This window comes from Mobula hypostoma, chromosome 17, assembly GCF_963921235.1.
Source record: "Mobula hypostoma chromosome 17, sMobHyp1.1, whole genome shotgun sequence".
NCBI classification, from domain to species: Eukaryota; Metazoa; Chordata; class Chondrichthyes; order Myliobatiformes; family Myliobatidae; genus Mobula; species Mobula hypostoma.
In genome coordinates, this window is record NC_086113.1 from 10,223,293 (window position 1) to 10,250,857 (window position 27,565).

The window sequence follows — 27,565 nt, forward strand, 5'->3', positions numbered from 1 at the left end:
ATACAGACAGGTGGTATAGAGTACTATGGGGAGTGATACAGACAGGTGGTATAGAGTACTATGGGGAGTGATACAGACAGGTGATATAGAGTAGTATGGGGTGTGATACAGACAGGTGATATAGAGTACTATGGGGAGTGATACAAGCAGGTGATAGAGTAGAATGGAGAGTGATACAGACAGGTGATATAGAGTACTATGGGGAGTGATACAGACAGGTGATAGGCTAGTATGGGGAGTGATACAGGCAGGTGATACAGAGTAGTATGGGGAGTGATGTAGGCAGGTGATATAGAGTACTATGGAGAGTGATACAGACAGGTGATAGAGTAGTATGGAGAGTGATACAGACAGGTGATAGAGTAGTATGGGGAGTGATACAGGCAGGTGATAGAGTACTATGGGGAGTGATACAGGGCAGCTGATATAGAGTACTATGGGGAGTGATACAGACAGGTGATATAGAGTACTATGGGAAGTGATATAGGCAGGTGGTATAGAGTACTATGGGGAGTGATACAGACAGGTGATATAGCGTAGTATGGGAAGTGATACAGACAGGTGATATAGAGTACTATGGGGAGTGATACAGGCAGGTGATAGGGTAGTATGGAGAGTTATACAGACAGGTGATGTAGATCAGAATGGGGAGTGATACAGACAGGTGATAGAGTAGAATGGGGAGTGAAACAGGCAGGTGATAGGGTAGTATGGGGAGTGATACAGACGGTGATATAGAGTACTATGGGGAGTGATACAGACAGGTGATATAGAGTAGTATGGGGAGTGATACAGACTGGTGCTATAGAGTAGTATGGGGAGTGATACAGACTGGTGCTATAGAGTACTATGGGGAGTGATACAGACAGGTGATAGAGTAGTATGGGGAGTGATACAGACAGGTGATAGAGTAGTATGGGGAGTGATACTGACAGGTGATAGAGTACTATGGGGAGTGATACAGGCAGGTGATAGGGTAGTATGGGGAGTGATACAGGCAGGTGATACAGAGTAGTATGGGGAATGATATAGGCAGGTGATATAGAGTACTATGGGGAGTGATACAGGCAGGTGATAGTGTAGTATGGGGAGTGATACAGACAGGTGATGTAGATCAGAATGGGGAGTGATACAGACAGGTGATAGAGTACTATGGGGAGTGATACAGGGCAGCTGATATAGAGTACTATGGCGAGTGATACAGACAGGTGATAGAGAGTAGTATGGGGAGTGATGCAGGTGATATATAGTAGTATGGGGAGTGATACAGGCAGGTGATACAGAGAAGTATGGGGAGTGATATAGGCAGGTGATAGAGAGTAGTATGGGGAGTGATACAGGCAGGTGATATATAGTAGTATGGGGAGTGATACAGGCAGGTGATACAGAGTAGTATGGGGAGTGATACAGACAGGTGGTATAGAGTACTATGGGGATTGTTACAGACAGGTGATAGAGTAGTATGGGGAGTGATACAGACAGGTGATATAGAGTAGTATGGGGAGTGATACAGACAGGTGGTATAGAGTACTATGGGGAGTGATACAGACAGGTGGTATAGAGTACTATGGGGAGTGATAGAGACAGGTGATATGGAGCAGAATGGGCAGGTGATAGAGCGTGATACAGGCAGGTGGTATAGAGGCCTACAGGCAGGCTGATAATTTTAGAAACTAATAAGGGAAAGAAAAATGAATTGTATGGCACATAATGAACAGGAGCACCTAGTGTTTTTAAAAACAATTTCAACAATCAGCAAGAGGATAAATTAATTTAAAAATTCATTTTATGCTAAGAACATATTTAGCAGGCTTTTAATAAGGGACCGAAACCTCCGTCATGATTGCAATTTAGTCATAGTCATACTTTATTATGAGCAAATTGGACCAAAAATGGTCGTCTAGGGGTACTATTCCTGTAATTATGCTGTGTGAAATTGGCATGCCAGTGGATATATTTCATTAGGAGTTTGGAGAGATTTGATATGTCACCAAAGGCCCTAGCAAATTTCCACAGATGTACAATGAAGACCTATCTCACTGGTTGCATCAGGGTGTTATGAAGGGGCCATCTGCACAGGACTGGAAGAAGTTGCAGAGGGATACATACAGACGCAGGCAGCTCCATCTTGGGCACGAGCCTCCCCAGCATCGAGGGCATCTTCAAAAGGCTTTGCCTCAGGAATTATCCCATCATAAAGGACTCCCATCATCAGGATATGCCCTCTTCTCATTGCTACCATCAGGGAGGAGGAACAGGAGCGGAAAGACACACACTCAGCATTTTAGCAACAGCACCTTCCCTTCCACCAACCGATGTCTGAACAGATAGTGAACCAATACATGAACTCTACCTCAGTATTTTTGCCCTACTTATTTAATTTAATTTTAAAAATATATTTCTTACTGTGATTTATCTATTTTGTGTATTGCACTGTACTGCTGCGACAAAACAGCAGATTTGATGACAAATGCCAGTGATATTAAACCTGATTTTGATTCTGAAATTACTTTACATTTTTAAATCACTATAATATGGGAGAATTTGTAGGAAGGAAATTTGCTGACTGGGTCTCAAGTTGAGAGACCCCATCTCAATGTCATCCATGGAGCATATTCAATAGTACAAAATGATAATAGATAAAGCACGTATTAAAAGTGCAATGTATTACTGATACGTTTGTACAAACGGACCCTTTGCAAATTCTAGCGATACATAAATCACAGCTCTGAAATCATTCCACAATGCTATCTTATGACATGTAGCTACATATTGTTGTGAAGCAGGATTGCAGAATTCTGCACCCCTTGAATGGGGAATAAGCATGAAGATTTAAATCAGCCACTAAATAAAGAGGTGTATTTTAAACTGATTTAGATTGACTAAGCCATTCACCGAGTCTTACATCTGTGCATTCGAAGCCTCTGGAGAACTGTCAAACACAGAAATGGGAATAAGAACAGAAAGTGGTTACAAATAAAACATGGCATGGTCTTAAACCAATTGTGCATGGTTATCTTTGGCAGAATAGAAAACTAATTGAACATGATAAAGTGTAAAGTTAATTAACACACACAAGTTTGTTGATTACCTCCACAGCATTATATTGTTCTTTTCCTGCCAGCTTTCCATCCCAGCTGTCTCCCTTTCAGAGAATGTCACTAGTAAACAATAGAGACACCATAACAAGTCGTAAACTGCCCGAGTGACAGCAGCCCCAGTGAAGCTACATCTGTAGAAAATGATTGTGTCTGATTACCTTTTGAAGACAGCAGCACACACATTGCATACTAAGTGTCATTTATGCATTGCTTTACTTTGCACCTGATGTATGTGTGCCATACTGATTCAAATGTATTTCCTAAATACCCCTCACCTCTATGAAATGGTATGGTAGTTGAACAAAATTATCTGGACATGGCTCTTATGTCTAAGAATTATGACTTTGATGACAGATGTTTACATCTGTCTAGCACTTGAGGAAAGAGGTATGTATAAAACACTTAGAGGTAGTTTAATATTCTCTTTCTCCTTTTAGTCACAACAAAGACAAATAATAATTAGAATTCAGGTTTATTAACACTGACACGTGTTGTGAAATTTGTCATTTTGCTGCAGCAGGACCGTGCAATACATAAAAAACTATAAATTACAATAAGAAATATATAAATCACGTATGAGTAATGTAGGCTGGTCTGTTCAGAAATCTGATGGCAGAGATGAAGAAGCTGTTATGGTTGGTGTTGATGGTGTTAATAAATACTTTTCTAACTTTTATTTTTGCACTAGTTATTTAATTTAACTAATGTACTTATTGTAATTCACGGTTGTATCCTCTATTGCTATGTATTGGTTTGTACTGCTGCCACAAAGACGACAAATTTCACGTCATATGCTGGTGATACTAAACCTGATTCTGGTTGTGAAAATGTCAAAAGCTTGGGGCCAAACAGAGCATGCTGCTATAAAAAACAGTTTGAATTGAATTCGCTAGATGAGTGAAATGTTGGTGAGTGCTTTTGAAGAACTGTAATACCAAGCAGATTTGAATGAGAAAAAGAATGAAATTATTTATACTTGAAATGAGCTGTTGTAGGTCTTTTATTAGAAGGCTTTATATTGGAAAAGACATCTTGGGGCATTACCTGTCATCAGAATTATTTTTATTCTTGATAAATCAAAGAAAACGCTTGGATATCTTTTTAAAAATCTCTAATTTTTTGATCTGCTGAGTGAATTGATGAATAGCAAATTTTTTAAGAACTTATTACTAAAGATTTATTAAGCAGTTTCTCAAATTACATTTTGGCTGTATTAATGCATTATTCCTTCATCTAACATAAGTGTTTGTACAACTGAAAAACTGCAGCTGTCGAAAGATTAACCAGCTGAGCAGTGTTGTCAGCATTAGTCCGGGTCTAATAAATGAGACGATGAAGCTATTTATCAATCCCTTGTCCAGAGCAAAATCTTAGCCCATGATTAATAGTATTCTATTCGCAAGCTTTGACAATATTTGCGTAATTATTGTGATTGTTTTTAGATAAGGCACGTTGAAGGGGTGGCAAAAGAAAGAGTATTACAATTATTTTAAAACTAAATGCCAATATCCTGCTTCCAGGTGTCAGTGCAGCACGAGCAGGCAATCTCACGTTCATGGTTGGTGGATTGGAAGAAGAATTTAATGCAGCCAAGGAACTGCTGAGCTGTATGGGAAACAATGTGGTTTACTGCGGAGGGGTTGGAACAGGGCAGGTAAAAAAATCTAATTTAATTGTGGAACCACGATGGTGTAGTGGTTAGCATGACACTGCTACTGCTTGGAGTGTTCAGACTTTAATTCTGTTGTCTTCTGTAAGGGTTTTATACGTCCTTCCCGTGACCGCGTGGGTTTCCTCTGGGTGCTCTGCTTTCCTCCCACAGTCCGAAGACGTACCAGTGAGTAGGTTAATTGGTCATCGTAAATTGTCCTGTGATTAGGCTAGGGTTAAATGGGCCAGAAGCGCCTGTTCCATGCTGTATTTTGAAATGAATAAATAGATTCAAAGTCAAATTCAAATTCAAAGTAAATTTATTATCAAAGTACAAAGGACATACTTAGCAAATCCATGAACCATAATAGAATCATTGACAGACCACACCCAACAGGGCAGACAAACAACCAATGTGCCAAAGACAACAAAGAGTGCAAATACAAAAGAGAAAAGAAGCACGCATAAGTAATTAATAAATAAGCAAGCAAGCAAACAATAAATATCAAGAACATATGAGACGAAGAGTCCTTGAACGAATCACGTCTTCCGGTCAAGATGTCACCAGTGAACAACGATTCCTTGGGCAACATCTTCCAGATGACAACTCTTTCCAATTATTTCACTTTTTCTGCTCCTTTTGTTTGTTCCTTTTGTCTTGATTGTGTTACGGAAACTGCTGCCCGCCTTTGACATACAGTTTGTAACTCCATCGAAGGATCCAATGCCATTCAGTGTCTGGAGAGCTGCCTGTTGGAGGGAGGGGAGGGGAGGGGGCGGGTTTGAAGGTGTCTGAGAGCACATGCTGACTCATGGAAATGACCCGGGACAAGGTGCGGGGTCATGAACGACTCCATCTTGGAGTGGCGAGGAGGATTGAAGCATAGAGGTTAACACAGAGGATGTCAGAGATGACTTTCAACGGAGAACGTCAGCAGCCAGTTCGGCAGTGTTCGGATGTGGGTTGACGGTCACTCTTTATGGAAGGACTGAGTTCATGCAGCTGCCATCCTCGTATGCAGATGAAAAGGTGTTTCCCGTATTCTTGAGATTCACGTGATTATTAGACTGGTTTCTTTCAGTTTTTCAGTGTTTTCTTTCTTGGGGCTGATTGGCGGGTGGGTGATCTGTTAGTTTTGTGTGTGTGTGTGTGGTGGGGGGGTGGGGGGGTTGATTTGGGGGTTGGTGCTCCTGCCACTGTTCTTTTCTACGAGTAGGCATGTTGGGGATTGGTGATTGTAAAAATGGCCTTTTTGCTGTGGAGGAGGGGGTACTTTTGTGGTCTGAGTTTTGTTTCTTTTTTGTGGGGGGGGGCAGTAAGTTGTCTTTTCTTCCATAAACACCCAGGGTCTTTCTGTATTTAATGGCTATCTGGAGGAGACAAATATCAGAGATGTATTGTACATGCATATTTTAACATTAAAATGAACCTGTGAACCTTGAAAGTGAGTCCATAGGTTTTGGGAAAAGTTCAGCGATGGAAATAAATAAACTTGATAAAAACAAATGCCCACTCAAGCAGGAGTATTTAACAATCTCACTTTAGCAGCTATATTTTTCGAATTCTTCAAGTTCTTTGGAACTGATTTTTTTTTTCAAATGCATGAGGACAGACCTGGTAAATTAACACATGTGGCCTTGATTTGCAGGCGTACTTACCAGTGTATAATTTGGACATTTGATTTATTTGTTATTTTTAAAAGTTATTTAGTTATTGAGAAATACAGTGCAGAACTGGCCTTTCCAACCCAACAACCCACCTACTTAACACTTGACTAATCACAGTACAATTTACAATGACCAATTAACCTACTAACTGATGCGTCTTTGGACCGTGGGAGGAAACCGGACCACCTAGAGAAAACCCACATGGTCACTGGGAGAAAAAATAAAATTCTTTCAGATGCCACTAGAATTTAACTGAATGCCATTGCCAATAGCATCAATCCTTACCGCTTATGGTACCGATTTGGAAAACTGTACTTACCCGTTTTGAGTGGACTTTTTGGAAGTAGAATTATTTTGGCTTTGACTGTGGAGTATAATAATTGGTGGCAGTGAATCAACAGATCACTTTGCATCCTGCTGAAAGTCATTGGAACAAATTGCAGCAGAAGCTGGCCAACAAGCTACTAATTTTCTGTTGTCTCTTAAATTATTGCCAAAATTAAATTTCACCCTAGGCTGGGAGGTCTATTCTTCTGCACCAAATGTGTTTCAGCAGTAAGGGCCTTAAGCTTATTTAAAATTTCATAATTAAATTTCATATTTACCATTTTTCTGCATTGTTTTTGTTAATTCTAGGCAGCAAAGATCTGTAACAACATGCTTCTCGCAATTAGTATGATTGGAACCGCTGAAACAATGAATCTGGGAATCAGGTTTGATAGACTTTTGTTCTATTTTTCCTTCTCCCTCATGACCAACGAACACCATCCTTATTCATTTTGTTCTGATTGTTGCAGTAGTGGCCACTTTTGACTGAAATCTGCTGATGCCTTTATAGAACAAGAAATACATGTTTCAGTCTTGAGATTGTCAGCTCACCCAGCATCCAGAGCTCCTAACTTTTGTGCAGAAAATGCTTTGGAATTTCTTAGCTCGAATGATGAGAGCATTAGAATCAGAATCAGAGTCAGGTTTAATATCGTTGACATACGTACAAGGGATGCAGAATTCCTGAAAGTTTATTTCAGAATCAGGTTTAATGTCACGAATATATGTCATGAAATTTGTTGTTTTGCTGCAGCAGCCCAGTGCAATATGTAAAAACTGTAAATTGCATTAAGATATATACATACACACATACACTACTGTGCAAAATATAGATAACAGTACTGTGCAAAGCTCTTAGGCTGTGGAGACCAGGTGTATTTAGTTGAGAGGTTGTTAGGTTCTTGATTGATAAGGGCATCAAAGGTTATGGGGAAAAGGTCCAAACATCAGAGGTGCAGAAAGACTTAGGAGTCCTCATGCAAGACTCCCAGAAAGTTAATTTACAGGTTGAGACTGCGGTAAAGAAGGCAAATGCAATGTTGGCATTTATTTCAAGGGGAATGGAATATAAAAGTAAGGAGATGATGCTGAGCCTGCATAAGACAAGAGTCAGGCCGCAACAGCTTTGTGCCCTATATCTCAGAAAGGATCTGTTGTCATTGGAGAAAGTCCAGAGGAGGTAAATGAGGATGACTCCAAGAATGAAGGGGTTAACATAAGAGGAGCGTTTGGCAGCTTTGGGCCTGTACTCACTGGAATTTAGAAGAATGTGGGGTGATCTCATTGAAACCTACCGAATGTTGAAAGGACTAGATACGATGGATGTGGAGAGGATGTTTCCTCTGGTGGGATATCGAGAACTAGAGGGCATGGCTTCAAAATTGAGGGGCGACCCTTTAGAACAGAGGTGAGGAGGAATTTTTTTTAGCCAGAGAGTAGTAAATCTGTGGAATGCTCTGCTATACAGCATCTGTGGTGGAGGGCAAGTCCGTGGATATATTTAAGGTGGAAGTTGATCGTTTCTTGATCAGTCTGGGCATCAAAGGATATGGCGAGAAGGTAGGTGTGTGGGGTTGAGTGCGATCCAGGATCAACCATGATGGAATGGCAGAGCAGACTTGATGTACGAGTGGCCTAATTCTGTTCCTCTGTCTTATGGTCAATGTGATCTCTAAATATTACCTTTATCATGGGATCCATTTGCCCTGATTGCTGACTTCCAATTAATTGCTATGCAATATCATTCCTTTCTGCCTCAGTACTAGCCATCATTAAATAATTTTGGAATGAGATTTTTATCATTGCCATTAAAATGCATCAAATGAGCTTGTACTTATTGGAGAAGGAAGTCTGTAGTCTTTACCAATTATGTTTAAAGGTGAACCAGATGCTTCTTTGTCTTTGGCTCATGGTTTTTCTCTGAAGTAACATAAATAAATAAATGTTCTACTTGGTTCAAGAGTCATTAAAGGCATGCAGTATTATATGTTGGCCATCTCAGTGACATCCACTTGCCCTCAATGAATAATAATAAAAATATTGCCCCCTCCCCCTTTCCACATGCACTTTCAAAGATGTGGAATGGGTTCGTCATGTACACTGATAACCTGTAACATAGAGCATCCAAAATTAATCTTCTCTAACATCCTGCTTTAGATGGATTACAGCCTTGTGTTAATTTTATGTTTACCATTCCCATTACTCTCTACCAAAAGCTTCATACTTTCCACATTGGTTCTATGGCTACTGGAGGTATTGTTGTGATTATGCTGGGACTTCTGTGTCCTATTGGAAATGAAGTTGAGCTACTACCTCTGTTTGTTCTCTCACAAAATAAAACTGTTCTTTCACTTCATTGTCATGGCTTGTTTTGTCCCCTTGTTAATTTTTGTTCACTGAACTTGCAAAATCATGAGCTTTATAATCTCCATAATCCACAATTCTTAGAATTTGGCCTAAATCTAAGCCTGTTAAAAGATCCACGTTGCTGATCACGCTCAACCTCGTTGACTAATTTGGTTGCCAGTCCAAAGATGCCTTACAAATTTTAAATTATTTATTTTGTTACATTGTCCCCATGTTCTTCCTTCCATTTTCCATCCTATCTTTACATTTTCTACCAAATTCTTCTCCAGCCCTGTATCCCTCAGAGCTGTATTGTTTTCGGTATCCAGCCCTGTTAATTTCCTGGGTATCTTCTTCCAATCACTGATTGCTTTACCTTGAGAAGTATTTCCAAGAACAACCTTTCACCACCAATCTGTTCACTAGTTTTCTATCCAAGATACCACAAATCCTTCTTTATTTCTTTGGCTTCACTTTTAATGTAACGGTTACTTAAAAAATAGACCAACGCTGTTGAGAGAGAGCGAGAGATGCAACACTGTATGACGCACTTCCAAATTACTGAGTTCCAAGTGGAAAAGTATGTTCTTTTCTTCATTAAGAAACCAGTTAAGACAAACCATCTTGTATAGTGATATTAGAAATTAGCGTAACCAAATTAGTGATGTAACGAAATAAGTGGAATAAGAGTAATTGGCAGTCAACAAAAAAATCATCCCTCACTTACTTCCTCTCAACTAACCTAAACTAATGAGAACAACTCATGAATACGTGACTCTACTCATTTGCTTCTACCATGCCCAAACCCACATGGCAAATTACCGTAACCTATAATAAACGCGCAATACAAGTATAATACAGGCAGAAAATAGATGCATGGCTCCTACCCTCTATTGTGTGAGACTATATTACCAAATACATATTGTTCTTGAACCTTCAAGCTACTTCATCAAACAATACTGTCAAGTTAGTTTGGTTTGATTTGCCTTTGAAATGCCTTTTCAGTTTGTAAAACTATTACTTCTGGTCTCAAGATTAATATTTTCTGATGTGCATCATACTTGAGAATTTTTCAGTTTTGTCAATTGACTTATAGTCAATTGTTATAAGATTTACTTATGGCAAATGCTACTGATAATTGAGTTTTTGCTCAATTATCATTAGCAATTCCTATAAGTAAGAGTGCTTTTTGTTCGTCCATAATTTAAAGACAGAAGTTGTTGAAAACTCATTACCAAAGAATTGCATTCATGATGGTAATCCAAGTAATTTCGAAGCAGCTTAGCTACTGAAAAGTGGACATGTTGTTTGTACTGACTGGTTTCATTTCCCATTGGTTTTATTGTTCAATACTCAAAGGATGAAGTGATGAATTAACCATAGAATTTTTGAGACGAATCTCTAGGGCAGAGTTCCCAATGTTTTTGTATGCCGTGGACCTTACCATTAACTAGGCGGTCTTTAGTCCCCATTTGGGAACCTCTTCTTTAGGGGAGGGATTTTTTTTTTGCCGTATTACTCCTTCAAATCTATGAATTGATACTATTCCAACATGACCCTGTGCACATTTGATATTTGACCTGCCTAAAATAATATAATTTCACCAATAGTTCCAACCACAGCAACAGCTAAAACCACAATATGTGATCAGATGAGGTTAGCTTTTTTGAAAAAAAAACTCTCCACACTGAAAGGAATTTTTAAAAATCTGGATTATGTGCTCTTTAATTTTAATTGGAAATTTTGATGTTGTTACTATAATTTCTTTAGTGTTTAACATAGTGCAGAATTGAACTAATATTTTGAGAGCTAATATTTTTGCAATACCACATTTTGAGAATCTTCAGGAAGAGTCATAAATACTTGCATAGAAGGTTGGTGTATTAGGGTAATTATTGCACAACTACGACACAGGTGCACAGCGGTTAGAGTAATGGTATTACAGCACTGGCGTGACCGCGTGTGTTTCTTCCAGGTGCTCTGGTGCCCTCCCTCATTCTAAATGTGTATTGTTAGGGTTAGTAAACTGTGGACATGCTATTGGCACCAGTAGTGTGGCAACACTAGTGGGTTGTCCCCAGCAAAATCCTGTCCCATGATCCTCTCATATCCCTTTGGCCAATCAACTGTCTAGCTCTTGGCTCCATCCCCCCCACCTCCTGTCTTCTCCTATCATTTTGGATCTCTCCCTCCCCCTCCCACTTTCAAATCTCTTACTAGCTCTTCCTTCAGTTAGTCCTGACGAAGGGTCTCGGCCTGAAACGTCGACTGTACCTCTTCCTAGAGATGCTGCCTGGCCTGCTGTGTTCACCAGCGACTTTGATGTGTGTTGCTTGAATTTCCAGCATCTGCAGAATTCCTCGTGTTTGCGTTTTAAAACCCTTGCTGATTTGATTTGACATAAATGACGCATTTCACTCTATGTTTTGATGTACATGTGACAATTAACTTGGCCTACTGCCCATTACACTGCTGGCATTTTGGGCAGCAATGAAGGTCTTCCATCTCTGGCGGTGTTCAGGGCTTCCTTCAATGTGCCATTCGCAACTTCCTGGTTTTTCATTACTATCAGCCATGCAAGTTTTGGCTGGAGAGTCAGGAATATAGTCGGACACAGATGTAGAAATATTCTTCATTGCTGTTTCTGTAACAATTTTGTTTGATCAGTCAGGTCTGTTAGCTCTGAGCTGAACAAACCCCCCTCCGCCCCCAAACTTGGAGGATGGATGGACCTGTTTAGCATGGGTGACCCTACCAAGAGCCAAAGCATAAAGCCCTGACTCCAGCCAAGGTGACTCTCTCGGTCACTGAGGCACGCAAGCCTCCAAACCACGACGAAGTTTTGGACCTCTTGGAAGTGTGGCAGAATAAATCTGGTCTTTAATCTTCCTCTTTCATTCTTAAAGAATACAAAATGCATTCTTATTCAGTGTCACTGTGTTTGCAGTATATGCCTGTTGTGAATAACGGGCTAAAAATATAACATTTTAATATTCTAAGTAACAGCATGTATAGTTGCTTTTTTCTATTCCAAATGAAAATATACTTTTGAATGGATGGTTTTAATAATTATTGTAAGATTTTATAATATGAAAGCTGTAAAACAAATTAAATACACAAATCAGTGTCACTAGTTCCGAGGCCTATTTCTGTTTCCAGCTCAGTTCAACTTCCTGTTTTCCTCCCTCTACAATCCCTTAGGTAAAGCAAGTACTAATCAAAGCAGCACAGCCGCAATGGTTGATTAATTAGTGAAATAAATGTCTCCATTTTAAACTGTATTTCCAATGTGTATCTACCATTAAAAAACAGCAATCAGAGCTGCCTCTATGTTACTACCACATTTCCCTTGCATTGTTTTTAATACTTTTCTGAATGAAGGCCGATTTAAAAGTCTGTTACCAATTTTGCTTTAAACCAACTCTTTCAGCTTTTGTGGGGGTGTTTTGCTTTTTACATTTAGTACATTTCCGTGAATGCTCTCTGTTATTTCTTCTGAGAGCCTGGCATTCAGAAAGAGTTATCCCAGTTAAGTGTGTTCCCATCCACAGCTGATGTTGACAGGTGAGAGCGATATCTGCCAATGGAAACTTCATTCCATCCTCTGCACTGGCCACAGTGCAGAATTTTATTGCACACAAAGTGGTGGAGGAACTCAGCAGGTCAGGCAGCATCTATGGAGAGGAATATACAGTCGATGCTTTGTGCTGAGACCCTTCCAAGAGGACCAGGAGTCCTGATGAAAAGTCTGGCCCCAAACACCAACTGTTTATCCTCTCCATCAAGGGTTCCCAACCTGGAGTCCATGGACCCCTTACCTAATGGTTATAGGTCCATGGCATAAAAAAGGTTGTGATACCCTGTTCCCTGTACATGCTGCTTAACCTGCTGAGTTCCTCCAGCACTTTGTGGTGTTCTGATTTTCCAGCATCTACAGAATCTCTTGTGTTTATGCTCAGTTGTACATAGTATATTGTTGTTACCCCAGAAGAACTACATCATGGATCTTTGAATAAGTTAAGAGTTTGTAAAGCTGCAGTTTATTGAAATAACCCATTTTTATCTTTCTGCACCATTCATATGAGCCCTTGGTTTTCAGTCTCGCTCCTCTATCTAATAAATCCATGACGGATCCCTTTGGAAACTTTGCACAATGCTCTACATACAGGTGACTGGGTTCAATTTCCACCGCTGCCTGTAAGCAGTTTGTATGTTCTCTTTGTGACCGCATGGGTTTCTTCCAGGTGCTCCAGTTTCCTCCCACAGTCCAAAGACATAGCAGTTGGTAGGTTAATTGGTCATTGTGAATTGTTCTGTGATTAGGCGCAAATTAAATCGGGGGTTTAGTGGGTGGTATGGCCAGAGGGGCCGATTCTGCACTGTATCTCAATAAATAAAAATGTCTATGTACACTCAGTGGGTGCGTTATTAGTTCAGGAGTGGAATCCGGTGTGGTCTTCTGCTGCTTTTCTCCCATCCACCTCAAGGTTAGATGTGTTGTGCATTCAGAGATGCTCTTCTGCACATCACTGTTGTGACATGCGGTTATTTGAGTTACTGTCACCTTCCTGTCAGCTTGAACCAGTCTGGCCATTCTCCTCTGACCTCTCTCATTAACAAGGTATTATAGCCCACAGAACTGCAGCTCAATGGATTTTTTTTTGCTTTTCACACCATTCTTTCTAAACTCTAGAGACTGTTGTCCATGAACATCACAGGAGATCAGCAACTCCTGAGATGCTCAAACCTACCCCGTTTGGCACCAACAATCATTCCAGGGTCAAAGCCACTTAGATCAAATTTCTTCCTCATTCTGATGTTTGGTCTCAGCAACAAATGAACCTCTTGACCATGTCTGCATGTGTTTATGCATTAAGTAGCTGCCACATGATTGGCTGATTAGATATTTGTATTAACAGGCAGGTTTACCGATACACTTACTAAGACCATAAGATATTTCACATAGAGAGTGGTGATTCACACCGAGACTGGTGGGTGCGTGGAATGCACTGCCAGATAAGGTGGTAGAGGCAGATACAACAGGGTCTTTTAAGAGACTCTTAGAGAGGTACACAAGAGCTTAGAAAATTAGAGGGCTATGTGGATGGGAAATTCTAGGCAGCTTCTAGAGTAAGTTACATGGTCAACACAACATTGTGGGATGAAGGGCTGTAATGTGCTGTAGGTTTTCTATGGTCTGTTTAGGAGCAGAATTAGGCCATTTGGCACCAAGTGGCCACTGAGTGTATATCTCTTCTCTTAAAAGTATTCAAATGTTCTGATTCTACAGCCCCTTAAGGATGAGCGTTCCAGAGACTCTTAATTCTTTGAAGGAAAGAAATTGCCTCACCTCTGTGGATTTTTTTTGATGAATGTCTTCCTCAACCTAATGGCACCCATAACCACTACATGTGTAATAAATACTGAGAGATTATGGATCAAAGATGTATTACTGATTTGATATGAAGACTGGTTGCCCTTTTATCAATCAACAGGGTTAACCACGGACATAAAGGTGGCGCCGAGCTGTGGTGTCCAATGAGGTCATGGCTCAGATTTAGTTGTTTTTTAATTGTGTTTTTTTTGGGTTTGTAAGGATAGTTTTGGGGACAGAAAGGGGAGTTAGTGCTCAGGTTAGGGTTTAGGAACAGAGATCTCAGAGATTTAGAGGCACGTGAATCTATGATTTAAATCTTTAAACACAAAATGAACCTAATTTTCTTTTCGGTGGTATAATGAGTGATCAACGTGCATCATGCAAGCACTATTCTTGCATCTAATGACAATCTTAATTGCTTTCTCTACATTTCTCTTTTACATAGAGTAGACAAACAGTATCTTTTTCTAAGGGCTGAAATATCTAATACCGAAGGGCATGCATTTAAGGGTAATTTAAAGGGGATACGAGGGGCAAATCTTTCTATACAGACTGGTGGGTGCCTGGAACGCACTGTCTGGGGTGGTGGTAGAGACAGAAACAGTAGAGACTTATAAGAGACGTTTAGATAGACACATTTATGTGAGGAAAATGGAAGGGTAGAGATGTTGTGTGGGGAGAAGGGATTAGTTAGCTATTTGATTACTCAGTTAATTTGTTCAGCACAGCTTTGTAGGCTGAAGGGCCTGTTCCTGTTCTGTTCTGTTCTAGTTTCAATGTTGTACGATCAGCTTAATCCCCTCCGTTGTCAGATTTCAGAATGGACAATGAATCCTTGTACATTACCTCACTTTCTTTCTTTGTTTTTCTCTCTTTTTGCACTGCTCATTTAATTTACTTTATTTAAAATATATTTATTTCTGTAATTTAATAGTTTTTTTATTATTACGTATTGCGATGTACAGCTGCCATAAAACAACACATTTCACGATACATGCCAGTGATATTAAACCTGATTCTGATTCTAATTTTAGTTTTACTTTGTTAAAGAGATTCAAGTTGATTTCTGAAGCCGACAGGAAACCTCTAATTATCTTATTGGTGATGGTTAGAATATGTAAACTTTTCTAATTGCTAACATAGGGGAGAAATTTTTCAGAATTGTTAACATCTGTCAGACTGAGAGAGGAAGAGACAGAGGAATTAACAATGACTGATAGAAATTGGGATGAGTGTTGTATTCTTCATTCCAAGGTATGTAAGATTATAAGAGGCATAGATAGAGTAGGCAGACAGTACTTCCCCCCCCCGCCCCCGCACCAAAGTTGAAATGTCTAATACCAGTGGGCATGCATTTAAGCTGAGAGGGGGTATTTCAAAAATGTGAGGGGCAGGATAATTTTCCCTCCACAGAGAGTGATGAGTGCCTGGAATACACTGCCTGGGGTGATAGTAGACGCAGATATATTAGGAACTTCTGAGAGATGGTTAGATAGTCACATGAATGTGAGGAAAATGGGAGGATATGGACATTGTGTAGGCTGAAGGGTTGGACATATGATTACTAATTTAGTTGGTTCAGCACAACATTGTGGGCCGAATGGCCTGTTTGTTCCTGTGCTGTGCTGTGCTGTTTTATGTTCTTGAATGGGTTAGTTCTGTCAACGCAGAGCTGCAGATTTAATTTTGCAATTGCAGTTTTAATGCAACAATATTTACTGATCAAGCCATTTTTTTATAATCTGAAGATGTAATTGCTCAGCTACCGTGGCCTTGCCTCAGATGTGAGGCCATTTTCTACCTATTAAGTTGTCATCATGAAACAGAAATAAAAGAGAAGTTAAGCCAGAAGAGACTAATTGGATTGTCAATATATTTTGCCATTTACATTTTAAAAGCAACCCTCTGGAAAAGACAATTGCAATCTTTATTCAGTTATTGAAATTGTAGATTAACAAAGTGCAGAATACTAGTTTTGCCATGTATATCCTACAAATTATTTTGTTGCTACCTATTAAAATCCACTTACTGCAATATACTGATCATTTTAATGTTTAAATGAGAAATATAGCTTTGGCAGCTTAATATTGTGGATCATTTGAAGCCAGGCAGAAAAGCATCTTCCCAATTGCAAATCCCTTGTAAGTGAACAAGAAAATAAAAATGGAATTGTCACAATAGTCATAATGTTAATACAGATAACACTCACATTTTGTGGAGAGATTTTGCAGTGGGTGGGGTGCAAGTGAGGAGTGATATATAGCATTACACAGAATATCTCAACAATGTGTTTCTCAGAAGTATCATCTTTTTCCATCTGTGAATTGGAAAGATTCATAAGATTCGTTAATCTTTTCAGTGAGGAATAAAAGTAGATGAAGTTTTAGTTACCAAAATCAAACTAAAATGGACAAGATTTATCGACTTGTAAATGGTGGACAATTAAAATGTAAGTCCTGCATTATCTTAGACTTGTACAGGATGGAAAAGGACCCTTCAGAATCAGCTTTACTGTCAGTCTTATAAGATGTGAAATTTGCTGTTTTGCAGCAGCAGGAAAGTGCAGAGAATCAAAATTACTTTAAATTGTAAAATAGATAGTGCAAAAAAGAAGAAGGCCGTGCTCATGGATTCATGGACTATACTGTCGTGGTAACTTGAAAACAAAACAAAACTGCTGAGAGACTGAGTGAGGGATTTGCCACTGTATGACACGCTTCCAAATAACTAAGCTCAAAATCAAATAAACTACGTTCAACCCTTCATTACATAACCAGCAAAGGTGAACAAATTTATATGGATAAGAAATTAATGAAACTAAAATTAGCAATGGAGCGAAGGTTGTAAATAAGCGAAATGATAAAATAAGTGTTCCAGTTAGTGTAACTAAGCAAAGTTGGTGCTAATTGGAAAGCCTATTTCATTATTTAGCTTATTTACAATCTTTGCTATAATCGTTAATTTTAGTTTGATTAGTTTCTTGTCACTATATGATTGTTCGTCTTTGCTGGTTCTGTAATAAGTGATTGAACGTACTCTTTTTTTTGACTTGGAGCTTAGTTAAGTGGAAGTGGTTCGTACTGTGCTTACTCCCGTGCTCAATCTCTCAGTGGTTTTTATTTGTTTTCCAACAACTGCTACATTTTGTCAACAAAAAAAATCACCCATGGCCCAAACCCTTTCAACTAGACAAGACCAACTAACTAAGGCAAAGCATGAATACATAATTATATTCATTCGCTTCAACAGCATGACAAATTACCCATTAAAAAATGCACAACACAAAATCCAGTTGACGTGGCTTCTACATGGCCTATTTAGAAATCTGATGGCAGAGGTGAAGAAGCTATTTCTGAATTATTGGGTGTGGGTCTTCAGGCTCCATCCTGAGGGTAGTGACAAGAAGAGGGCATGTCCCAGAGCGTTCTTGGTGATGGATATCACCACCTTGAGTTACGGTTTCTTGAAACATTCTCGAAGGTAGGGAGGGTTGTGCCCGTGATGCAGCCGGCTGAGTCTGTGACCATTTGCGGCAACAATGCATTGGGGAAACTGTGCATTGGAGCCTCTAGACCAGGCGGTGATGCAGCCAGTCAAAGTGCTATCCACTGTACATCTAAAGAAATTTGCAGGACTCTTTGATGAAATATCAAATCTGCTAACGCTCCTTACGAAGTAGAGTCGCTGGTGTGCCTTCTCCGTCGGTGCACTTGCATCACTGTGCTGGGCCCAGGATGGATCCCCTGAGGTGCTGACACTCAGGAATGAAGGAACTGCGCAACATGCTGCTGCCCGGGCCGAAGGAGGCTGACCGGCTCAACAGCAAGTGGCCATCATTGTCGCTTTTCTCGATCCCTTTAGACATTGTTGATCTGGTATTCTGCAAGTTCAGTTCGCTGATTTATTGGATGAGAGCAGCAGTGGATGGCGGGGGAGGAGCCTGGGCTCGGTCCTAGCGAGGACTAGGCCTTAAGCCGCGGGGTCGCCTGCTTTACAGCCACTAGGGGGAGAGGCGTCCAAGCTGGTGCGCTCTACTAGGGGCAACGTGGCACATTTGTAGTCAACTGAAGACTTCAATGGACTGAAAGGTCTGGGCTACATTCATGTATATTTTGCGTGGTTGCATTTTACTAATATTCTATATGTGCTGGTATATTTGAGGACTGGGCCTGAAGCTGCAGTGACGCCTGGTGGGCGTCGGGGTCGGTGTGAGCTACCGGGGGTGTGATGCAGCGTCCGGGCTGGAGTCAGAGCTGACCCCCCCGTGTTCACTCGGTGGGAAACGAGCTCTATTGTGATAGACTGACGATTTCGATGGGCTGGGGACTCTGGACTATATATAGGTATATTCTGCGTCGTATTTTACTGATATTCCATATGTTGTCCCGGAGCCAGTGTGCTCCACGGGGTGGGTGTGGTGCGCCTTCCTGGCTGGAGTTGGCGCCCCCCCCCCCCCCCCGGTGTTTGCTCAGTGCAAGACGGGTTCTATTGTGGTCAACTGTGGACTGAGGGAGCGTGTTTTGGGACTCTTTTGCGATGACATTTGTGCTTGCTATCTGTGTGTGACTGTTGACACAGTGTTTTGCTCCTTGACCCTGGAGTTACACTGTTACGTTTGGCTGTATTCATGTATGGTTGAAGGATGAAGATAAGTGGAGGGGTAGGTAATGCTGAGGAAGCAATGTGATTGCGGCAGCACTTAGACAAACTGGAAGAATGGTCAGAAAAGTGGCAGATGGAATACAGTGTTGGAAAATGTAAGATAATACATTTTGGTAAAAGGAACAATAATGCGGACTGTTATCGAAATGGGGAGAAGGTTCAAATGTCAGAGGTGCAGAGTGACTTAGGAATCCTCATGCAAGACTCTCAGAAGGTTAATTTACAGGTTGAGTCTGTGGTAAAGAAGACAAATGCAATATTGGCATTTATTTCAAGGGGAATAGAATATAAAAGCACGAAGATAATGCTGAGCATTTATAAGACACTAGTCTAGCCGCACTTGGAGTACTGTCAACAGTTTTGGGCCCCATCTCTCAGAAAGGATGTGTAGTCGTTGGAGAGAGTCCAGAGGAGGTTCACAAGGATGATTCTGGGAATGAAGGGGTTATCATATGATGAGCATATGGCAGCCTGGGCCTGTACTCACTGGAATTTAGAAGAATGCGGGGAAGTGGGGTGGGGGAATCTCACTGAAACCTACCAAATGTTGAAAGAACTATATAGGGTGGATGTGGAGAGGATGTTTCCCATGGTGGTAGTATCCAGAACTAGAGGGCACAGTCTCAAAATAGAGGTGCGACCTTTTAGAACAGAGGTAAGGAGGAATTTTTTTTAGCCAGAGAGTATTAAATCTGTCGAATGCTCTGCCACAGACTGCAGTGGAGGCAAAGTTCATGGATATATTTAAGGCCGGGAGTTGTAGTTTCCTGATTGGTCAGGGCATCAAGGGATATGGCAAGAAGGTGGGTGTATAGGATTGAGTGGGATCTGGGATCAGCCATGATGGAATGGCAGAGCAGGCTCGATGGGTTGATTGGCCTGATTCTGCTCCAGCGTCTTATGGTCGTATGATTTTACGGACAAATAAACTTGAATTGATCTTAAAGTTGCTCACCCTTTTCCACTGCTGATGTGGACATTGGTCACGTGGGTGTAATTGGGCAGCACAAGCTCATTGGGCTGAAGGGCCTGTTACTGTGCTGTATCTCTAAATTAAAAAATCAGCCTAGTCCAGATTAACCTAAAATCAGAATTCAGGGCTTTACTGCTGATCTGTTTTATTCAATTCCACTTGCTGCAACTCAGCAAGATTCAAGAACAGACTAATTAATGAGTTGCAGATAACATTTATGCCACAACAGTGCCGGGAAATGGCCATGGGAGAGTTTAACTATCTACTCTTCTTATTCCCCAGCATTATCATCACAAATCCTCCATTAATATCCTGGAGTAACTACTGACAAGAAATTCAGCTGGACCATGGCTACAATATCCGCTGGGTGATCGGGTATCCTAAGATGACTGCCTGCCCTTCTAATGCCACTAAGCATTCCCATCATCTACGACGTACAAGGCAATAGCATGATGGAATGTTTGATCTGACTAAACTCAAGACAGGGCTGCCCACATGATTGAGAAGGCTGTTAAGCCCCACCATCAGCTATGGACGGAGCCCTTGTCTGGAAGGTATTCCCAGCGGTGCACTGATAGAAACTGTGCCGTCAATAAACACAAGATATTATGCAGATGCAGGAAATCCAGAGTAAGGCACACAAAATGCAGGAGAAACTCAGCTGGTCAGGCAGCATGTAGAGAGGAATAAGCAGTCGACGTTTTGGGCGAAGACGTCTTCTTTCACCTTCCTTGACAGTTCTGATGAAGGGTCTCGACCTGAAATATCTGTTTATTCCTCTCCTTTAATGCTGCCTGACCTACTGAGATTCTCCAGCACTTCATGTTTGTTCCTCCAGATTTCTGGCAAAAAGTATTTCCCTTCCCCTCCCCTCTTCTTTTATTCCTATTCTGGCCTCTTACCTCTTCTCACCTGCCCATCACCTCCCCCTTGTCCCCTCCTTCCCTTTCTCCTATGATCCACTCTCCTCCCCTATCAGATTCCAGCACTTGATCTTTTCTATCCTCTTGGCTTCACTTATCACCTTCTAGCTATTCCCCTTCCCCACCCCCACCCCATTTTTTATTCTGGGGTCTTCTCCCTACCTTCTGAGTTCTGAAGAAGGGTATTGACACGAAAAATTGACTCCTTATTCATTTCCATAGATGTTGCCTGACCTGCTGAGTTCCTCCAGCATTTTGTTTGTGTTGCTCTAGATTACCAGCATCTGTGGATTTCCTCGTGTCTGTGTTGATGGAGTATTTCCCGCTTTGCTTGCTGTTAAGAAGCCCAGTGCCAACCAGACAAGTACAGTCTGATTGATTAGCTCTACAGTTTGCTTATCGTCCAAATCGCTCTACGGAGGACGCAATATCCACCACACTGCACACAGTTCTCTCTCACTTGGACAACAAAGACACTTATGCCAGAATCCTGTACATTGATTTCAGTTCAGCGTTCAATACCATCATCCCGCAGAGACTAGTGGAGAAACTGTCGCTGCTTGGCCTTAACACTGCCATGTGTCGCTGGATTCTGGATTTCTTGACAGAGAGACCACAGTCAGTCCATGTTGGCAGGAACATCTCTGACTCCATCACACTGAGCACTGGATCCCCACAAGGCTGTGTGCTTAGCCCATTGCTGTTTACACTGCTAACACGTGACTGTGCAGCCAGATTCAAGGAGAACCTGATCATTAAATTTGCAGATGATACCACAGTGGTGGGGCTCATCAGCAAAAATGATGAAACAATGTACAGGGAGGAGGTCAAACACCTAGAGAGCTGGTGCAGGGATAACAACTTGATGCTTAATATCACCAAACCCAAGGAGATGATCATCGATTTCAGACGGTCTCAGCCTGAGCACACATCCCTCAGCGTCAGCGGCTCCACAGTGGAGAGAGTGGAAAACATCAAGTTCCTTGGGGTGCAGATCTCGGACAATCTCACCTGGTCCAGGAACACCACTGGGATTGTGAAATGGGCCCAGCAGAGATTGCACTTTCTGAGGAAGCTTAAACAAGCATCACTCACCACGAACATCTTAACTATATTCTACAGAGGCGTGGTTGAGAGTGTGCTGACCTTTTGCATCACAACCTGGTACTCCAGCTGCAGTGCTGTCGACAAAAAAGCCTTGCAGAGGGTGGTTAGGGGAGTAGAGAAGGTTATTGGGGTCTCCCTACCTTCTGTCCAAGACCTCTTTCAGAGTCGATGCCTCCAAAAGACACGGTACATCATTAAAGACCCCTCACACCCTCTCCATGAACTGTTTGTTCTTCTGCCATCAGGCAAACGTTTCAGGAGCATCAAAACTAAAACTACAAGGCTACTAAACAGCTTCCTCCCACAGGCAGTCAGACTGCTAAATAGCTGCTCCACCTGACTCTGCTTTGGACACTTTTAACTTGCACTGGACACTTATAACTGATTTAACTGGCATGTGGCTGTTGTGTTTTACTATTTATTGTTATGTTTATTATTTAGTGTTGCGTTTGTTATGTTATGATTGCACTGCCCCTGAGGAACGCTGTCTCATTCTGCCCTGCAGAGCTGATGTACAGTTGGAATGACAATAAAGGTTTTTGAATCTTGAATCTTGAATCTTTATTCCTCACCCTAAACATTCAGTCCCTCCAGTAGCAGCTGTGAGTCATCCGCAAAATAGTTACCTGCCCAGAGTATCTTGCCACCTCTTAAATGCACAAACTTACCACCGAGAAAAGACGAGGGCAGCAAGGGCTTGGGTAAAAGCCGGCCACTGGTTTCTCCCTGAATCTCGGTCATACCATCCTGATTTGGAAAGACATCTCCAGTCCTTCATGGTGATTGGATTTCTCTGTGATGGTGATGAAGTGGAGCCCTATTAATTAGGTTTGCTTTCTGCTTTGCTCAAGCTCCCTCAACAAATACCTGTACATGTTGAGATAAATGACTAATTTATCTGCACGCAAAATGGTGTTGGCTCAATGGAAAAATGATGACCATCACTTTAAAAGGAATTTCCTTTTCTGGATTTGTTCAGAGTTCAAAGTAAATTTGTCATCAAAGTATGTATAAATTATAAAACCTTGAGATTTGTCTCCTTACAGGCAGCTACATTGAACCCATTGGGAAACCTAATTGAACCTGTTGGGGAAAAACATCCAAAAAGCAACCAATGTGCAGAGAGAAAAAAACACAAATTGTGCGAACAACGAAAGCAAGCAAACAGATCGTATATTCATTCTTTTGCAGGCATCTAAAGGAAAGGAACATAATTTTATGAAAAACTGTTAACATAAGCTGATCGACAAACAACCAATGTGCAGAAGGTAAACTTTATAAATATTGAGAGCATGAGTTCTAAAGGGGCCTTGAGAGTGTGTCTGTAGGTCATAGGATCAGTTCAGAGTTGTGGTAAGTGAAGTTATCCACGCTGGTTCACTTGCCTGGTGGTTGTAGGGGGATATTGCATTGATTCATAAACTACTCAAAATATTTTATGCTTAGCAAGACTTAGTTACCAAGTTACCATAGTTGAGGACCAGGTTATATTGTGAGCTCATAATACTATCAAGAAACTTGAACTCACAACTTTAAAGCATGAAAGAGGCGGCATGGTAGTATAGTATTTAGCACTACATTTTACAGTGCAAGTGACCCTGGTTCAATACCTGCCGCTGCCTGTAAGGATTTTGTATGTTCTCCCTGTGACTGCATGGATTTCCTTTGGGTGCTCCGGTTTCCTCTCACAGTCCCAACGACGCTTAATTATGAAAGGGATAGCTAAGATAGAGGCAGAAAAGTTGTTTCCACTGATAGGTGAGACTAGAACTAGGGGACATAGCTTCAAGATTCGGGGGAGTAAATTTGTGACGAAGATGAGGAGGAGCTGCTTTTCCCAGAGAGTGGAGAATCTGTGGAATTCTCAGCCCAGTGAAGCTGTGGAGGCTACCTCAGTGAATATATTTAAAGCAAGGTTGGATAGATTTTTGCATAGTAGGGGAATTAAGGGTTACGGGGGAAAAGGCAGGTAGCTGGAGATGAGTCCATGGCCAGATCAGCCATGATCTTATTGAATGGTGGAGCAGGCTTGACAGGCCAGGTGGCCGACTCCTGCTCCTATTTATTATGTTCTTATGTACTGATTGTTAGGTTAATTGGTCATTGTAAATGGCCAGTGATTAAACTAAGATTAAATCTGGGGTTGCTGGGCAGTGTAGCTCGAAGGGTCAGAGGGCCTATTCCACATTGTATCTCAATAAATAAATAATTTAAAGTAATCAACTGAGCCAAGACATATGTGTAGAATATTTTTGCCTCCTCAAAGGCTTGAATTATATGGTCTCTATAATCTGCAGAAAGAGCATTTTGTTAATGATCTTGAAAATGATGGTCTTAATTTTCTTTCCTCTGCCTTTTATGATTTAGCAGAAACTTCCATAAACTAGTATGCAAATAACTATCACATAATAATTAGGTGGCAGAGGCTTGTTGGGCTGGAAAGACCTGTTATCATGCAACACACATGAAAGTTGCTGGTGAACACAGGAGGCCAGGCAGCATCTCTAGGAAGAGGTATCATGCTGTTTCTCTAAATACAATAAGTAAATAAAGACAGAACGTAATAATAAAACCAGTTGGGAATAGGGAGCGGGTAGGGTACTGCTCCTATGCACTTCATAACAAAGTTAGAATGTGTGCTCTATTGTGATTTGTTGGATAATGAGGTGCTGTTCCATAATCTTATGGTGGAATTCATTGGAACGTCATGGAAGTAGGATGGAGATTTTAAGTCACAGACAAGTAGATCTCAGTATGCTGCATACTGACTAAGCCAGGCATTCCACAGAATGGTAATCCAACCTGTATTGGATCTCCCAAGTAGAAGAGACCAGATCAGGAGAAGTGAATAGGTGTACAAATTTTTTGTGCGTTTTCCACACTGTAGTTTTGGCTTCAATCAGAGATTAGCTTCATGATAAAAGATAAAAGTAGAGCTAATGTATATGTCTTTTTACTGAAAGGAAAGGAGTTGGCTTGCATACTGGCTTGCTTGTACATAGACAGCTGTGGTGCAGCATCCATGGTTGAAACCAACCAAGGAAGGTCTAAATTAACTATGTGCATAATAATCTGTGATGTTATCTTCTCTCATTATTGTATTTAATAAAGACGCAAACACACAATAAGCAGACACAAATCTAAGTTTGCAGACCAGGCAAAGTGTAATTGCTTAATAAATAATGCAGGTGAGAGAACAGAACATCAGAGTTATGTTAGATCAGGGGTAGAGTCTATGGACCCCTTGCCTAATGGTATTGGTCCATGACACAAAAAGAAAAGGTTGGGAACCCCTGTGATTAAACAAGACTGTGTCCAATGTGTTTTATCACAGGTAAAGGTGAGGATGTATATTTTGGATCAAAATTGGATAGATTTGAGCTCTATTGTTTCAACTGTGCTTTAAACGAAAGTCTGGAATTCTAAAGCAAATTAGATGTCTATTCATACAGATCATCAAAATGTAATGCTCAGATATTACAAGTTAACCAAGAAGCTAGTAAAATGAAAACCTGTACACCTCAGGCTACAATATAAAGATAATTTAAAAAAACAGGAAATTCTGGAAATACTGAGCAAATCAGATATCAGCTGTGGAAAGAATAATGGAGTTAACATTTCACATCGAAGAACCTTCATCAGAATAAAAGCAGTTCAGATAAAGGGTCTTTGATCAAAGTGTAATGCAATTATTACCTCAGATATACAAAGCTCAAGTACTGTGTGCCATTTGGTCTATCCACTAAAGGAAAATATATTGGAAAGTGTGCACCATGATATTAATGGAGTTCAAGTTGTAGATTATGAGGAAATATCAGATATGGAGGTTATTATTCCCTGCAAAACAGAGTAATTGCAGATTATTCAATGGAGATTTATAGGGTTTTGGAACAGTTCATTAAAAGAAATTTTCTCAGCTGTGGAATATTTAGTATGTAAAATCAATGCCTTGTCATTTTGGTAAGCAGTCAGGAAACAGTCCCATAACAGCTCTTTCTAAAAGCAAAGGATGCTAGCTCAATTTTGAATTTAAATATTATTTGGTGTATTTCATTGTTTTATTTTACAAAGCTGAAATGAAACCTGCCATGTCAGTTTAAAGATAGATGTTTGATTCTAATCTTAATCAGTTCACATTTATTCAAGTATAACACTATACTTAATGGAATTATGAACACAGTGGGTATGATAGTTCCTATGTTTGAATCTCCTTGTAACTCAACTTAGACCATTTGCAAATCTTTTGTACAGTCATTGAATTCTGGTGTTTACAGAAGAACAAGGTGAATTGTGGAAAAAGCACAAAATGCTAGAAATACTCATTTAGTCAGGATTCACCTGTGGAAAGAGAAAGCAGTAAATGTTTCAACTCGATGACCTCACATCTTTTATTCTCATCCTCAGATGCTGCCTGACCTGCTGAGCGTTTAATGTTATTTCACCTGCTGAATTTTGCTTTTGGCAAATTGAATTATCATATGTGATAACAAAACAAATTCTGATGTAATGATAAGGTCAAAGCAGTAGCCTTGTTTGTAGCTTTAGGGCTATTTTCAGTCCAATGCTGTTCTGTAACCACCCAATTAAATGTATTGTTCTTGCTTCACTTATCGTATTGTGTTTCTTTTTTTTATTTTTTATTGAGTTTCATCATCAAACAAACATTTCCATAAGATGTATTTCAGATACTGTACATGTATATCATATAATCATATTTGTCACAAATCTCCACATAATATTTATCTGAGGTATATACTTAGAGTTACAAAATGCACGTGGACTAAGATGTTAACTGTCCTGTGCTATCACCAGTGGGATCATCAGTTGATCTGCCACCTGTCTTCAGGAGTTTCGGCCCACTTATGATCAAGACTCCCTCGAGGTGGTGGGCCAGCAGTGCTAAAGCACCACCTCCCACTGGTGAGCTTAAAAACTTGGCATCTGCCTCTATCAGAGTTGTTGGTCACTTCCATCCAACAGATAGTCTGCTCTTCAGGTGTCTATGCAACTACTGAAGGGTTTGCAAGATATGTATACACTGTCTGACTATCTGCCCCTCTGGACATACTTGGTCCACACCCATGCTGATCCTTTCTCTGCTCCCTCAGCTACAGCCCTGCTGGTTGACTTGATCTCTCTTCTAGTGAAGCCAAGGTCACACAGCCACTTCTGGAGAGTGAACGCAATAAACCCATGGCAGCCTACTTCGAATGGATAGCATGAGACCTTACACCCTCTGTCTCTGCACTCTGATCTTAACTCTGCATACTTGGTTAACTTGCGCTCATGGGCTTCATCGATGTTGTCATCCCAGGGGACTGTGAGTTCACCAATAACCGCTTCTCTACTGGTGTCAGACCATACGAATATATCTGGACGCAATGTGGTGAAAACTATTTGCTTCGGGAAACTGCCTTTCCCGTCCAGGTCA

General features: G+C 40.7%; 1 protein-coding gene across 1 annotated transcript in view; it reads left to right on the forward strand.

Moving 5' to 3' along the window:
- Window positions 1–27,565, forward strand: part of hibadhb (3-hydroxyisobutyrate dehydrogenase b) — a 149,627-nt gene that overhangs the window by 93,333 nt on the left and 28,729 nt on the right. The window contains exons 5-6 of the mRNA XM_063069541.1: window positions 4,622–4,755; window positions 7,056–7,132. Coding sequence (XP_062925611.1) covers window positions 4,622–4,755; window positions 7,056–7,132 — 211 coding nt within the window. The remainder of the gene's footprint in view (window positions 1–4,621; window positions 4,756–7,055; window positions 7,133–27,565) is intronic.